The 13,781-nt window shown below is 43.0% G+C and overlaps 1 protein-coding gene across 2 annotated transcripts in view; it reads right to left on the bottom strand.

Moving 5' to 3' along the window:
• Positions 1–686: 686 nt before the first annotated feature.
• LOC147641809 (Transducin/WD40 repeat-like superfamily protein) overlaps positions 687–13,781 on the bottom strand; it is a 43,640-nt gene continuing 30,545 nt past the window's right edge. For both annotated transcript variants that reach the window (XM_086799909.1, XM_086799916.1), the window contains exons 13-14: positions 3,626–3,661; positions 687–1,208 (exon numbers count right to left, since the gene is read on the bottom strand). In XM_086799909.1, coding sequence (XP_086656035.1) covers positions 1,116–1,208; positions 3,626–3,661 — 129 coding nt within the window. In that variant the 3' untranslated portion in view covers positions 687–1,115. The remainder of the gene's footprint in view (positions 1,209–3,625; positions 3,662–13,781) is intronic.

The following is a 13,781-nucleotide window of genomic DNA, read 5'->3' on the forward strand; positions in this document are numbered from 1 at the left end:
GTTACAACGGAGAGACCTCATTGCAATTTCGCCTCAGATTACACATTCAACCAGGCAGTCCGGATTACAACCTCAAGCCACATCCATTGTTCGTTCACTATCATCCCTTCCTTCAAGAATTGGTGGTCCATTTTAAATAATCCACCTCTTGCATTGATGGCCAGAGCCCCCCACATCTATACCTATTCCTCTTTAGGAAAGGAGCAAGTTTGTAAAGTAGTTTGTGAACACCTCACAATCATGCTTCTTGAACTATATACGATTGTTTGAGGGTACTGCTCATCACATTGACCTAGTTTTCGATGTTGCATAATTTTAAATATCTATACTTGATTTGTTCAAGGAACTGACCTATATATTCGAGAAATTTTGAATTTAAAAAAAAAACATCACTAATTCCTATTACTATATGCTGCTACTAGTCCAAACAGTTCATAACACACATCCACACACCCCCGGCCTCCTTCACTCCCCTTTTCTCAGATCACAAGGCATGGGACTAGAGAAACGAAGCTCTTGCAACCAAAAAGACAAAAATGACACAGAAACCGACTTACAGCAGTAAGCTTGAAATCATCATATACACAACCTGTAACCTATCTTGACGCAGGCATATCATAATCCAATCAATCGTTACTTTCCTACTGATCTTATTAAGAGGAAACGTGGAACAGGGGAAAAGAAGATGCTAAAATATCCTTTTTCTGAGTTTCAATTCCACCCCCCCCCCCCCCCCCCCCCCAAAAAAAAAAGAAAAAAAAGAAAAAAAAAGACAATACCAGTACATCAAAGCTTCTTTGGAAATCCGCACGTCCCCATTTGATTAGCTTTAGATTTGTGCCAGCTTCAAGTGATAGAATGTCACCGCCCTCATGATGGCTGTAAAGAATGTTACTTCCTAGCTTGTTTAACCTGACCATGATAACTGTACCTGTATCTTCACAGCTTTATGCCGCTTTGTCTAGAAACATCTTTCCATACTACAAAATTCCCTTGTCTAACAACAAAGATTCTGCTCATTAGACACCAATCTTCAATTTAAAAAACACTATTAAATGCCTTCTCTTCCCTTGAATGGCCTTAAAATCAAAACAGCCCGGTTGATTAACGTTTTCTCAGCTTATTTGCAATTTAGAAAATACTTGCAATTGGCTATCTGTGCCCCCACTAACAATGCAGTCATGCTTCCACCAGTCTGCGCACAGGACCTGATCAAGCAAGAAAGGCAATAATCATGTAAAAATGTGTGCATTGGAGCACAAGAGAGCTTAATTATTATTTTTGTTCATTTACTTTCAATAGCCATCATTCACATTCCACAGATTTCTTGCATTTTTTTTTAACCAAAGCCACTGAGCCTGTTATTTGCACTTTTAACGATTTTTCATGGTCCGACAATCTCCTCCCACCCAGCTACATGGCTACCTGTCCTACCTTTTCATCGACACACATGTTAATAGTATAGGTAGCTAGTTTCTTTTTCTGTTTTCAGCTTTTCCCATGGATCGGTATTTTCATGGAGCTATTGCATTACTCTTTAGCTCATAGATCCTTAGGGTCTTTTGAAAATCTCTCTCTCTCTCTCTCTCTCTCTCTCCATGCTTGCATGCATGCGCAGTTGTTTAGACATCAGGCTTTTAATTAAGATAACTTGGGTTCAAGTCCCACTCCTTGCACTTCAATGCCATCATATGGATCATATGTGGTCCACAGGCTAGGCTACAATCTCAATCTCTCTCTCTCTCTCTCTCTCTCTCTCTCTCTCTCTCTCTCATTTAAGCTTCCCCCGGCACCAAATGCTTGTGTCAATCATGGAGAACGCTATGCCCCACGTTTGGGCTCCCTGAAACAATCACCACTGCTGAAATTTTGTGACCTTTTATGCCCAAAACTTTGAATTTTCTCAGAGAACGGTTTTGATTTTGAGGCTGAGTTTGGAGGAATTTCATAACCCTCGAGAGCAAAACATTGCTGTGAATTACAAGAATAATGGTTTGGGACACCCACAGCCAATTTGGAGCACCATTCAAGCCTCTTTCTTTGGGCTGCATTGAGGTCTCTTGAAGCACAGTCGTAGGAGTTTTGCCTCCCCCTAAGCCCCCTAAGATGCATCGATCAACTCAAACAAATGGTCTGGCTTCTAAGTGAGTGCCACTCCACCTCAGACTCCCGGCCAGTGAATGGTTCCGATGGATCCCCTAAGACACCCCAAGGTGGATCTTGGCTTCAAGTTCGGCATCGACATTTCCTTTGTGCAGGGATCCTCCTCTTCAGCATCCGCAGAGAGCTTCTACACCAGAGCACTCAGTTAGTCTTCTTGGCAAGCCAGGTGGGAGTGGCCAACCATGTTCTTCCTGCCATCGTGTGGTACATGATGATGTACATCACCTCATGATGATCTTTCTCAAGATCCTGCATCGACCAGGTTCCATGGTTCATCAAGAACTTTCTCTAGACACAGGACGCAACACCCACATAGCCCAAGCCAAGGCAGAATGGGACTGTAAGAGGACACAACGTGGAGTGTATACTAATGTGAATTACTAATGTGATACAATAAATGGCTATGACCCCACACCCGTGTGCTCTTGTGAAGGAAGCTTCGATGGCTAATCTAGAACTCTAAGAGGGGAGGCTATATTCTAATCGAAGCTAGGAAGCTACATTCTAATAGAAGCTAGAATGCACTAGACAATGAGGTAGGTGCCTAATGGGCTGGAGTGTGACTCTAATAAGTGGATGGGATGGAGTGTGACTATGTAAACATTATGTGTAAACCGTGTCGGTCCTCTAAGTCGATGTACTCCGTCAATAAGATTGCTCCACATAGCCCCTATGCTCAAGGAGATCCTGTGTACAAGATCTATGGTTGGGTGATGAGCTAGCCTGCAAAACCCTAATGTGGATACTAAACCCTAATGTGGATACTAAACCTGTGCTTGTCCTATGATTAGGAGATCTTGGAAGGATTCTGTCACAGCAATCCCCTTATGGTTGGTATCAAAGCTACCCTAAACCAACAAGGGACATAGAGGTGATGCATGAAGCGAGATTCTAGTCTGCTTTTCTTAAGATTTCACATGAAAGGAGTATGTTGGTTGCCCAGATGAGAGAGAGAGAGAGAGAGAGAGAGAGAGAGAGAGAGAGAGAGAGAGAGAGCTCACAATCACGAACACCTGCAAGTACAGAGAAAAGATGGCACACCGAGAAGCTTCAAACATGTAAGAGATGGTCAACCAGAGAAGCCTCACATGGTTTCTCATTAGATACAAGCATTTTCATAATACAACCTTTGGAGGTAGGTGCAAGCATCTCGCCATTAAGCGGACATAAAAGACCAAGCGGAGCCTGTTATGCTCCTAAGAAGCATACATGTAGGGGCACATACAGCTCCTAGGAAGTACATTTAGATGTACTGAGCTAACAAAGTTTCCTTCCCTCAAACACAAACTTCTAAACTGCATACTAGCATGTTCCTCTTATTTGTTTTTTCAAAGATCTGAAACTATACGCAATATTCCTTCACGATTTGTATTCTTATTATGCGTTCCAGTCCTTGAATTCTTTATCTGAAAAGAAAATGACGACATTAAAGATAAGAGTTCTAAAAAAACAAATTAAATACCTTGTCTTTCTGAGCCTCTATTGTCTGTAAAGGGATCTACATCACGAAAGCCAAAAAAAAAACCATCAACACAAATCCCAAAAAAAAACTGTATCCTAGTCTCTAAAAATAAAATAAAGCACTCTTTGTAAAGGAAGCACACGCAACAGTTCTTTTAATGACAAGCTGCTCAATAATTAAAAATCTCAGCAATCCAAGCATCAAGAAATGGTTGGCCCTGTCTAGACTCCTAAAACTAAAAAGAGATCATCTCCCCCCGAAAAGGCAAAAAGATTCACAGAATCTCCATATCACCTTCCTCATTGAAAATTCTATAGGAGACATGACCTGCATAACATCCATGAGGTGAGAATAGCTCACCAAGTAAAAAACTTGAACAATTGTCATGATGACCATCAAATTCACCAATTCATAGTTGCAGGAAATACTCATGATCAACTTTGTTATCCATATGGAACTTTGCGTGCCACACGCGTACCATAGGGCCGTACAGTGCACCATACAAAAAGCTAAAGCTTCTATATAAATTTTGAAGTTCCCTATTTGTCCTAAACCTTCTTAGGCACCCTCTATGCCTCAGCGATGCATCCCATATGCTTTCCCATGCATTATCTGTACAAAATGTTTTTCAATGATGTTCCCTATTTGTCCTAAACCTTCTTAAGCACCCTCTATGCCTCAGCGATGCATCCCATATGCTTTCCCATGCAGGCTTCAGGCATTATCTGTACAAAATGTTTTTCAATTTACCATATTTTATATTTATATTATCCAAACTAGAAAAAGATTAGCACACTTGACATACCTTACCTTATCAATGCTTCTCTACTCGTATCTTACATTTCTAACCATCTTGCACCAATTTAAGCATCTACAAGGTCTCTCTCACAATGGCTATCATCATTTGGCCACCCAAGTGTGGTCCTCCTAGTCTCGTGTTGCTTTACGGGGGAGACCAAGCATCCTTTGTGTCATCCATATTGAGAGTAGTGCATGGACCAGAGTGCCCTGGATCATTAACTCGTGCTTTCTGGTGAGCCATGAAATGCCTGTGTTTTACAAGTTCCATAAAAGGAAGATTTTCCATGGCAAAGTTGCACATGCACACATGTTTGAACTTGTGTGCCTGAAACTATTTTCACTTCAACTGTTTTCGTTTTTACTACCAGCTATGCATGTCCAGATCATGAGCAAGGGACGCCCACCCGTGAACAGTGCAAATGCCATGTCTTCTGACATGGTTTATGGCATGTGCACAGGTTGGTAAGTATTGCCTAAACATTTGTTTTATATCAATATAAGGTTTTATAACTTAATAAGTTCATACTTCAAAGAGTGCCCGGGGCCAAACTTATAAAGCATGTCCCTCTCATTTTGTACCATGTTGTCCTACACTACGATCTAGCCCTACTATCATCTTCTCTATCATCATTGCGCTCTACTACTGGTGGTCACCATCCCTCTCCTGCTGTTGGTTGGTTTTAGCTGCTGGCTATACCAGGGCTGTTAGAGGCATCAGAGGCGCTTGGTACGAGGTGGATTTTAGGCGCAGCCTATCCTCTTTGGCCATATAATCATGTGGTTTTTGGGAATTCGAAACCCAAATTCCTCCATAAATTCTCCGGAGCGAGAGAGAGAGAGAGAGAGAGAGAGAGAGAGAGAGAGAGAGAGTCAACTTTCAATTAAGCATGATTGAATACTCAAAAAAGTGAGTAGATAATAGATTCATGATTCATCATTGAAGAGGGCACATCAAAAAGATTCATACATGCCACGTCAAAAAGATTCATGGCCCAGGGACTAGGCTCCATACATCACTCAGAGTCCAAACTATCAGATCTACCACTAGCAGCCTCCTCTCATCACTAGAGGAGAAGGCTCCTCACTAGATTCAAAATGAAAATCCCCATTTGAGATGAGATTGCCATCATCATCATACTCATGGCTCCGAACATCTACATCCTCAAGGGTTGCATCCTAACAAGGTGGTGCGTCCTCATCCACAACATAAGTAGAAGAGCTAGCAGAGCCCTTTCGACAATATGTCTGGATGGGTGGTTGAGCTCCTCCTCTTCTAATCTAGCAGTCTCGACTCACTACACAAATGCCTCCTTTGCTCGTGGTGGTGCAATGGGAACCACTAGCAACAAGGCACTCACGACCTCGAGTAAGGGTGACGCGCATATCTATCTCCTCTAGCTCTTTATGGATGGCATCTTCCTTTGTCTCTTGCCTAAGTTAAATGCTCCTAAGTTCGATGTCATCAGGATTTACGTACATTCAAGTTGATATAATAATAACTTTTAAGTTGTAACTTCTAGGTTACAAGAGACTAAATAGAAAGCATTAAAATTAAAATTTTAGATTATTAGAGATGCCTACTTGCTTAGGGTTGTGAAGCTCTTGAAGATTCCGCACCATCCGCAAGTTAGCGCAGCAATTTACGAGGCACTCTAACTAGGATGTGCTAAGCTTGTTCCTAATCTTCATATGCACGAGGAAGTATGTAGTCCAATTCCTCTCACATGCACCCGAAGAGCAATCCTAAGAGTACAAAATCAAATTTTAAAACTTTAATAATAGGACTAAAGAATTAGAAGAGGCAATGGCAAATGACCATCACCTGGGCAAGGATCCTCAAGGCAAAAGCTTATAGAGATGGGGCGGAATAGCCATACGTCTCTCACCATCAGAGTGGCTTCACCATGACCTCTCATCTCCTAGAAGTAGGACGAGTGTACGATTGCCCGATCAAGTTGTTGTAGGCAATGAGCTCCTTGTCCATCTTAATTTGGGTGTCATCATCAAGTACACGACGCATGTAGAAGTCTGCGTTGGACCGGACCTATTGGTCCAAGAAGACATCTAGTGTTTTGTAGAGAGGGTGGATGGATGCGGCCATACCATCAATAGGCCTATGCATCCATCGACACCTCCTCTCCACAATGGTCTTGGTCACATCAAGCTTATACAAGCACATGCCACATTGCAAAAATTCAAGTTTACAAGTACAATGTACACATGTTGATTTAAGAGTGCATCAACGAAAATAGCTTACTAACTGTGAGATCCCCATGAGATCTCCATGAGCTTGCTAGAAGAGAATAGGGCAACTCTCCACCCGGCCATCGGATATAGGAACCCTGGCCAGCTAAAATAGCCCTGGTCGTCCACACATGTCCGGACTCCACTGAACCGCCCAACTTCCACCTAGTCCTACCTGTGTCCTGACACTACTCCAACCTTTTGGAAGAGTTTTCATCCTCGAAAACAAAGGTAGGACATAGGGTCTTGAGAGAACTAACGTCCTTCCAAGTTGAACCTTCTTCTGATCTATCCTTCCACTTAACTAGACACTGTTGTCTAATTCTATGATGAGTTCGCTTCTCTTGATAATCCAAGATGCGCTCTGGCTCGTGTGGTAATACCGGAGGCTCAATTAAACCTACAAGAACACCTGTATCCACCACATTGGCATCTTCGCCTAGTCGTTTCCACAGACAACTAACATGAAAAACTGGGTGAACTTTGGAATGTTTTGGCAGAGCTAACTTGTAGGCAACTTCACCTACACACTTAAGTATTATGAAAGGTCCACAATACCTAGGCGACAACTTTGGCACTTTGCCCGTCTTCAAAGTTTCCGAACTCGAGGGAACTTTGAGAAATACTTGGTCACCTTCTTCAAATGTGACCACTCTGCGGTCTTCATCCGCATAATGCTTGTAACGATCTTGGGCCCGTTTAACATTTTCCTTAGCGATTTTCAGCATATCGTGATGATCTTGCAGAAAATCTTATACTTTTTGAATTCTTTCAGTAGCTAACCCCACAGCTACTGGAGATCGGGATTGAAAACCATACATAAGCATGAAAGGACTAAAGCCCACTCACCATCAGAGATCTCTAATGGTTGTAATAGCCCGCCTATCTTAACACGGAATTGACCTGGCATTTTTGACAATGCAAAACATATTCTTGGACGAAGTCCAGGCCAATAAAATTGCCTTCTCACTAAGGCATAGGTCTTCCTAATTCCACGATGACTTGCACTTAGACTATCGTAAAATTGCCTTCTCACTAAGGCATAGGTCTTCCTAATTCCACGATGACCTGCACTTAGACTATCGTGACTCTCAAAGTATTTGGCGCCTAGTGTCGAAGTCCGAAGATACACACACGCTTCCTTTGTGTAACAAGTATCCATTATTGATGGAAAAATGCTTCCAATGATTAAGCTCATCCCTAGAAAGAGAAGAACTGCATGTGGAAATATCATGTGCACTCGCTACTGCGGAGTGTGAGGAATCCCTTCGTGTAATAACTGTCCACACCTTTACATATGACGGATCATGTTCGCACTTGCCTTTGAGTGAATCTAAAACTTGACTTTTCAACTCCATAAAACTCAATGAGTTGACTTGAGACATGCGACTTAAAGCATCACACACGACATTGCATCGGCCCTTGCAATACCATAATTGAAAGTCGAATTCTTGGAGGATTTCTTTCCACCGAGCTTTACGACCTTTCAAAACAGTTTGAGTTGTCAACCATTTGATACTCTCATGATCAAAGACAATCTCAAACTTAACACCGCAGAGATAATGTCTCCACTTGCCTAGAGCATGAATGATAACATAAAGCTCACGCTCATACGCAAAATAATTCTGCTGAGCCTAGCCAACTTCTTGCTCTCAAAAGCTACCAGTCTTCCTTGTTGAAGAAGCACAACACCAACTGCATGGTCACTAGCATCCATTTCAACCACAAATGGTTGATTAGGATCTACTATTGCCAACAAAAGTGCAGTAGCTATGGCAACCTAAAGGCGATCGAAACTTTGTTGTTGGTCAACACCCCAAACAAAGTTGTGACCCTTAGCCTTTAATTGGTCCGTCATGGGAACCGCTAAATTAGCATAATCTCGAAGAAATTTATGATAGAACCCTGCCAACCCAAGGAATATCTGTAATTCCTTCAAATTGGTTGAATGAGGCCACTTAAGAATTGCCTCTACTTTCGCAAGATCCATGTGAATTCCCTTTGCCGAAATTATGTGACTCAAATAATGGATCTCTGAGACAAAAAACTTGCACTTGCTCTCTTTAGCATAAAGTGCGTTTTGACTTAGCAATTTGAACACTAATCTTAAGTGTTGCAAATGGTCTTCCTCTGTGTGACTAAAGATCAAAATATCATCAAGAAATTCTACAAGGAATCGACCAAAATACGAACGTAAGACGCTATCCATAAGCGTCATAAACGTAGTTGAAGCATTACTTAGACCAAACGGCATAACTAAAAACTCATAATGCCCAAATCTGGTACGAAAAGCTGTCTTAGGCACATCCTTCATACGGATGCGAACTTGATGATGGCCTGACCGTAAGTCAATCTTGCTAGAGTATCGTGCACCTTGCAATTGATCAAAAAGCTCATCAACTCGCGGTAATGGATACTTATTCTTTATCGTGATTGCATTCAAACCACGATAGTCCACGCATAAACGCATAGACCCATCTTTCTTCTTCACCAATAAAATTGGTGATGCCCATGGCGAATTGCTAAGCCTAATGAAGCCCCTAACGAGGTAGTCAGTAAGCTGATGCTCTACCTCATTGGCTTCGTTAGTACTAAGCCTATACGAAGGCTTGCACATTGGCTTTGCATCCTTGAGCACTTCAATGGCATGCTGGACATTGCACTCAAGGAGCAAACCAGACGGCAAGTCGCTTGGAAACACATCATGAAATTCATGCAAAAGAGTTTGCAAAGAATTAGAAACTTGTTAAGAAAGCTTAGGAAAAAATTTAGTTTGTTCATTATTATGCATAGCACTAACATGTTGTTCACATATGACAAAATTGAGAGATTCAATATTCAAACTGGAATTAAAATCACTACCACTAGCATCATCATGAGACAAAACTGAAGGAGACATGTGACACAAAACGAGATTTTCTATTTCATGAGCATGTACAAGGCAATCCACTTCAGCAAAACAAATGAGTGGAGATGGGGACAAATCACGTTCACCTTGCAAACGAGCTTGTTTACCATTGACCTCAAAATCAAAAGTATTATCTAAATAACTACAAGAAAAAGATGGTCCTAAATGAAATAACCATTCACAACCCAAAATAACATCAGCTCTCGTAATATGCATAACCTGAAAATCTAAGTGCATTTCATGTCCCTGAATAGTGAGAGGTACCGGCTTAACCATTGTGTTCCGTACATGCTTATTATGCCCATTAGCACGAGATACCATGTATTTATGATCACTAGGGCTTCGTGGGAATTTTAATTTTTTACCCAAATGATAATTCAAAAAGTTATGTGTAGCCCCATCGTCACTCATGACACGAACTCTTTGTCCGTTGATGTGTCCATGCATCCGAACCAAATTATAAGGCCCGAAAGAGGATACCCGCATCGTAGAGGTTACACAACACTCATGCATGACATCGGTATGGCATACTTTAACTTCAGAAAACTTCTGAGAAGCTTCAAGTGGCAAGACTTGCACCGTGTGCACCGCCTTACTACCGCCCTTATCGACATCTTTGCCACGGTTCTTTGCACAATTCTGTTTATCATGATCAGCAGCCATGCAAATAAAACATAATTTTTCCTTTTTAGCTCTCTCATAATCTTGTGGAGATAAGGGACTCCTTGGCCCCTTAGCCTTCTTAACCGCATCATTAGCTTGTTTGGCCCCCTTCCATTTGTTCCCCTTAGAACTACAGAAGTGGGATGCTCCAACCCAAGGTGTCTTGGCCGAGCGTTTCTTCTCAATATTATCATGCAAGATCTGTGCATTTTTTATGGCCTCTTCCAAAGTTTTAGGATATTGAGTTTTAACCTTAGTTTTATATTCATTATCTAAACCACGCAGAAAACCTCGTTCTTTTTGGAAATCATCCAAACCTTCGAGCTTGAGAATTATCTTGCGATACTTGGAAATATATTGGATCAATGTAAGACCTTCCATCTTACAATTGTCCCAAGCATCCCAATTGTGATCCTTCTCATTCTCAGGTAAGAATTCTTTCCGAAAAAGTGCCTCAAAAGCAACCCCAATCTCGCCAAGCAACTTTCGCAACCACACAACCTCGCAAGTAGCACCACAAGCAGCCTGGTACTCTACCTCTATACACGACAAGGCAATAGTTGGCTACCTCTTGCTGCTCCATGAAACAGCTCCTGAGCCGAGAGTAAAACTGTAGCCTTATGTAGATCTCCTCGTGTTTGGATCTCCTCCCCAATCTAAGTCACCCCAACCTTGGAGTTGAACTCGGTCCTTCGTTTCACCTCCAGTGGCGTAGAAGAGTCCAAGATTCTTCATACCCTGCGGATACCCCAAGATCCACAGTCGTACGTCCTAGTGAGACTTCAACGGCGTCTAAATAAACAAGCTCAACAGTCCCACAGGAAAGCTCAAGTTCAATTTGGTGTTTAGCAACCAGATCAATGAACCAACCAGCTTCCGGTACAGAGAGGCATCAACTAGCTCACAAGGATCGTTAACTGTAAGTTTTGTGTTCGGGTCCATTGGTAACATGATACGCTTGCAGTTCTCCATCCAAAGGCCTCAAGCAACTCATGGACATACCGCTGCTGAGAGACAAAGAACCCCCTCTGGGTCCACAAGATCTCCAATCCCAAGAAGAAGTGGAGTAAGCCTAAATCGGTCATCTCAAACTCCTTTGACAAGGCAACCTTCGTCCCTGCAGTATGCTCCACATGACCGCCAGTGAGAATGAGGTCATCCACATAAAGGATGATCAACGTGACCATGCCACGTTCCCGAAAGAGATATAAGTTAGGATTTGCAACCTATCTCTGAAATCCAATCCATAAAAAGAAGGAATCAATCTTCTGATTCCAAGCCCTGGGAGCTTGCTTAAGACCATACAAGGCCTTCCGCAGCCTGTAAACCATCCCCTTGGATCCTAGAACCTCAAAGCCTAGAGGCTTCTCAACAGACACATCCTCCTGCATGTCACCATTAAGGAACGCAGATTTCACATCCATCTGAAACACGGGCCACCGCTGAGAAGAAGCAAGGGCAAGAACGGTCCGAATCATGATCATCCTCGTTGTCGGTGCAAAGGTATCCTCATAGTCGATGCCTGGCCGCTGAGCATAACCCTTAGCCACAAGTCTAGCTTTGTGTTTGTCCACCGACCCATCTGACGACTTGGTCTTAAAGACCCACTTGACACGAATGATAGATCATTTCGACAGCCTTGGAACCAACTCCCAAGTTTTATTCTTCTCTATGGTATCCAGTTCCACCTGCATGGCTTTCGTCCAAGTATCCTGTGCAAGGGCTTCCTTGATGGAAGTGGACTCTTTGTCCTGCATGATACGAGACATCAAAGCATAGTTTACCTCTAAGAGCTCTGCTGAATGACTTTTGTCACGAACTCTATGCGATCTTCGATAGAGTAGTTGGAACATGCCAGCCATGGCCCTCACTTGAGTACTCATCAATTATCCACATCATTTGTGTTGGAGCTTCAAGAGCAGATTTCGAAAGCGGGTTGTGTAGGGTAGAAACACCACCCTTTTGACATGATAAAGCTCGTGGAGTAGCAGATCCCAAGATGCAATCAGAATCAATTTGCAACTTGTATTGTCTATTCTTCCAGGAACATGGGCACTTCAGAGGGTAGTGTCGAGAACAACATGCCGTGTGTTGTGTACTCTTGTCCTACGTGCTCTCTTAAAGATTGTTTCTACCATATCTGGGTGGAACAATAGAGAGCAGATGGAAGGGAACATGGACACTTGAGAGAGTAGTGTGAGTTGGTGGCCGAAATGCCTATAAACTATGTGTAGCAGAAATGCTTATGGAACACCAGGCTATCCATGCCTGCGAGTGATTGTTTTATCTTGTTGCTTGAGCCCACCTCTCATCCAAGGTGTGTGGTCAGAGTAACAACACGGAGTGCAAGTGGTAAAGTGGACATGACGCCTGGTTGGCACAGAACTTATATCTATGCCAAGGGTCATGTGGACCGATGCCTTATTGGCAGGAGTCTTATTTTGTCTCGCCCATTTACTTGGGACATGGATTATGATATCTGGACTTATGGGATTGTTTTGTCTCGCCCGTTTATTTGGGACATGGATTTATTTATCTTTATGTCATATTAGAATCACTATCTCCCCATACAGAGGCCAAGAGGTTCATTGTTCATCTCACCATGCATGTGGATTCATGTTGGGATTGTGAGAGGGCAATTCAATGAACACTCCACCATACACGTGGATTCGTATTGCAATTGTGGAGTGAGTGTTTCATTGTTTCCACACCATGCTTGTTGATCAAAGTTGGGATTGTATGGGAGAACATGGGAACTGTTGGGATTGGGAGAAAGGATTGCTAGAACTATGGAGAACCAGCTTTTCTGTCACCATGGTTTGTGTCAAAACCCCAAAGAATCTCCTCGTAGAACGCTCTTGGTACAAGACTCGAAACCTGCAAACAAACAAATAAACAAGAAGGGGGTGCAGGCCTGACTCACCTCCCAACCATGACAGCCGTGGGCAAGCCCACAGTCTTGGCTGTCCCCACCGAGCCACGAGCTGAGCTAACTAGGTTGACGTACCGACCAATCTCTACCTCGCGACGTCCCATACTGCCGCGAAGCTACCCTCGCGGGCCTCGAGATTGCTGTCGGCCTCGGCTGCGTAAAGCAGGTGCACGTCTGCACTAGATCCAGGCTCCAGACCATAGAGCTCTCACAAATCTCGCGAGACTCTATATGACTAATGACTAACCTTGGCCACCCTTTTATAGGCTCTTGGCCGGTCATCGGGCGTCCATACTTGGGCGCCCACCCTTCCATACTTGGGTGCCCGCCCGTTAGTCTATCCCTAACTCAGCTCGCCAATCAGCCTCCCTAGCTCCAAGCTTCCCCAAACCTCGAAGCTAGTCTTGTGTGCGTGTAGCACACGGTAAATACACATTGTGCACATGACATACTCCCCTTCCTCTAAGAGCTCACTCCTGAGCTCACTAAAAAGCCATGGTAATCTCTCTGAAGAGTAGTCAATGTCTCCCATGTAGCGTCCTCCTCAACACGATCCTTCCACTTGATCTTGTATTCCGTGATAAGCGTATTACGCAATCTTCTTTCAC

Source organism: Cibotium barometz, chromosome 1 (genome assembly GCF_041138505.1).
Source record: "Cibotium barometz isolate CiBa-2024 chromosome 1, ASM4113850v1, whole genome shotgun sequence".
In the NCBI taxonomy this organism is placed as follows: domain Eukaryota; kingdom Viridiplantae; phylum Streptophyta; class Polypodiopsida; order Cyatheales; family Cibotiaceae; genus Cibotium; species Cibotium barometz.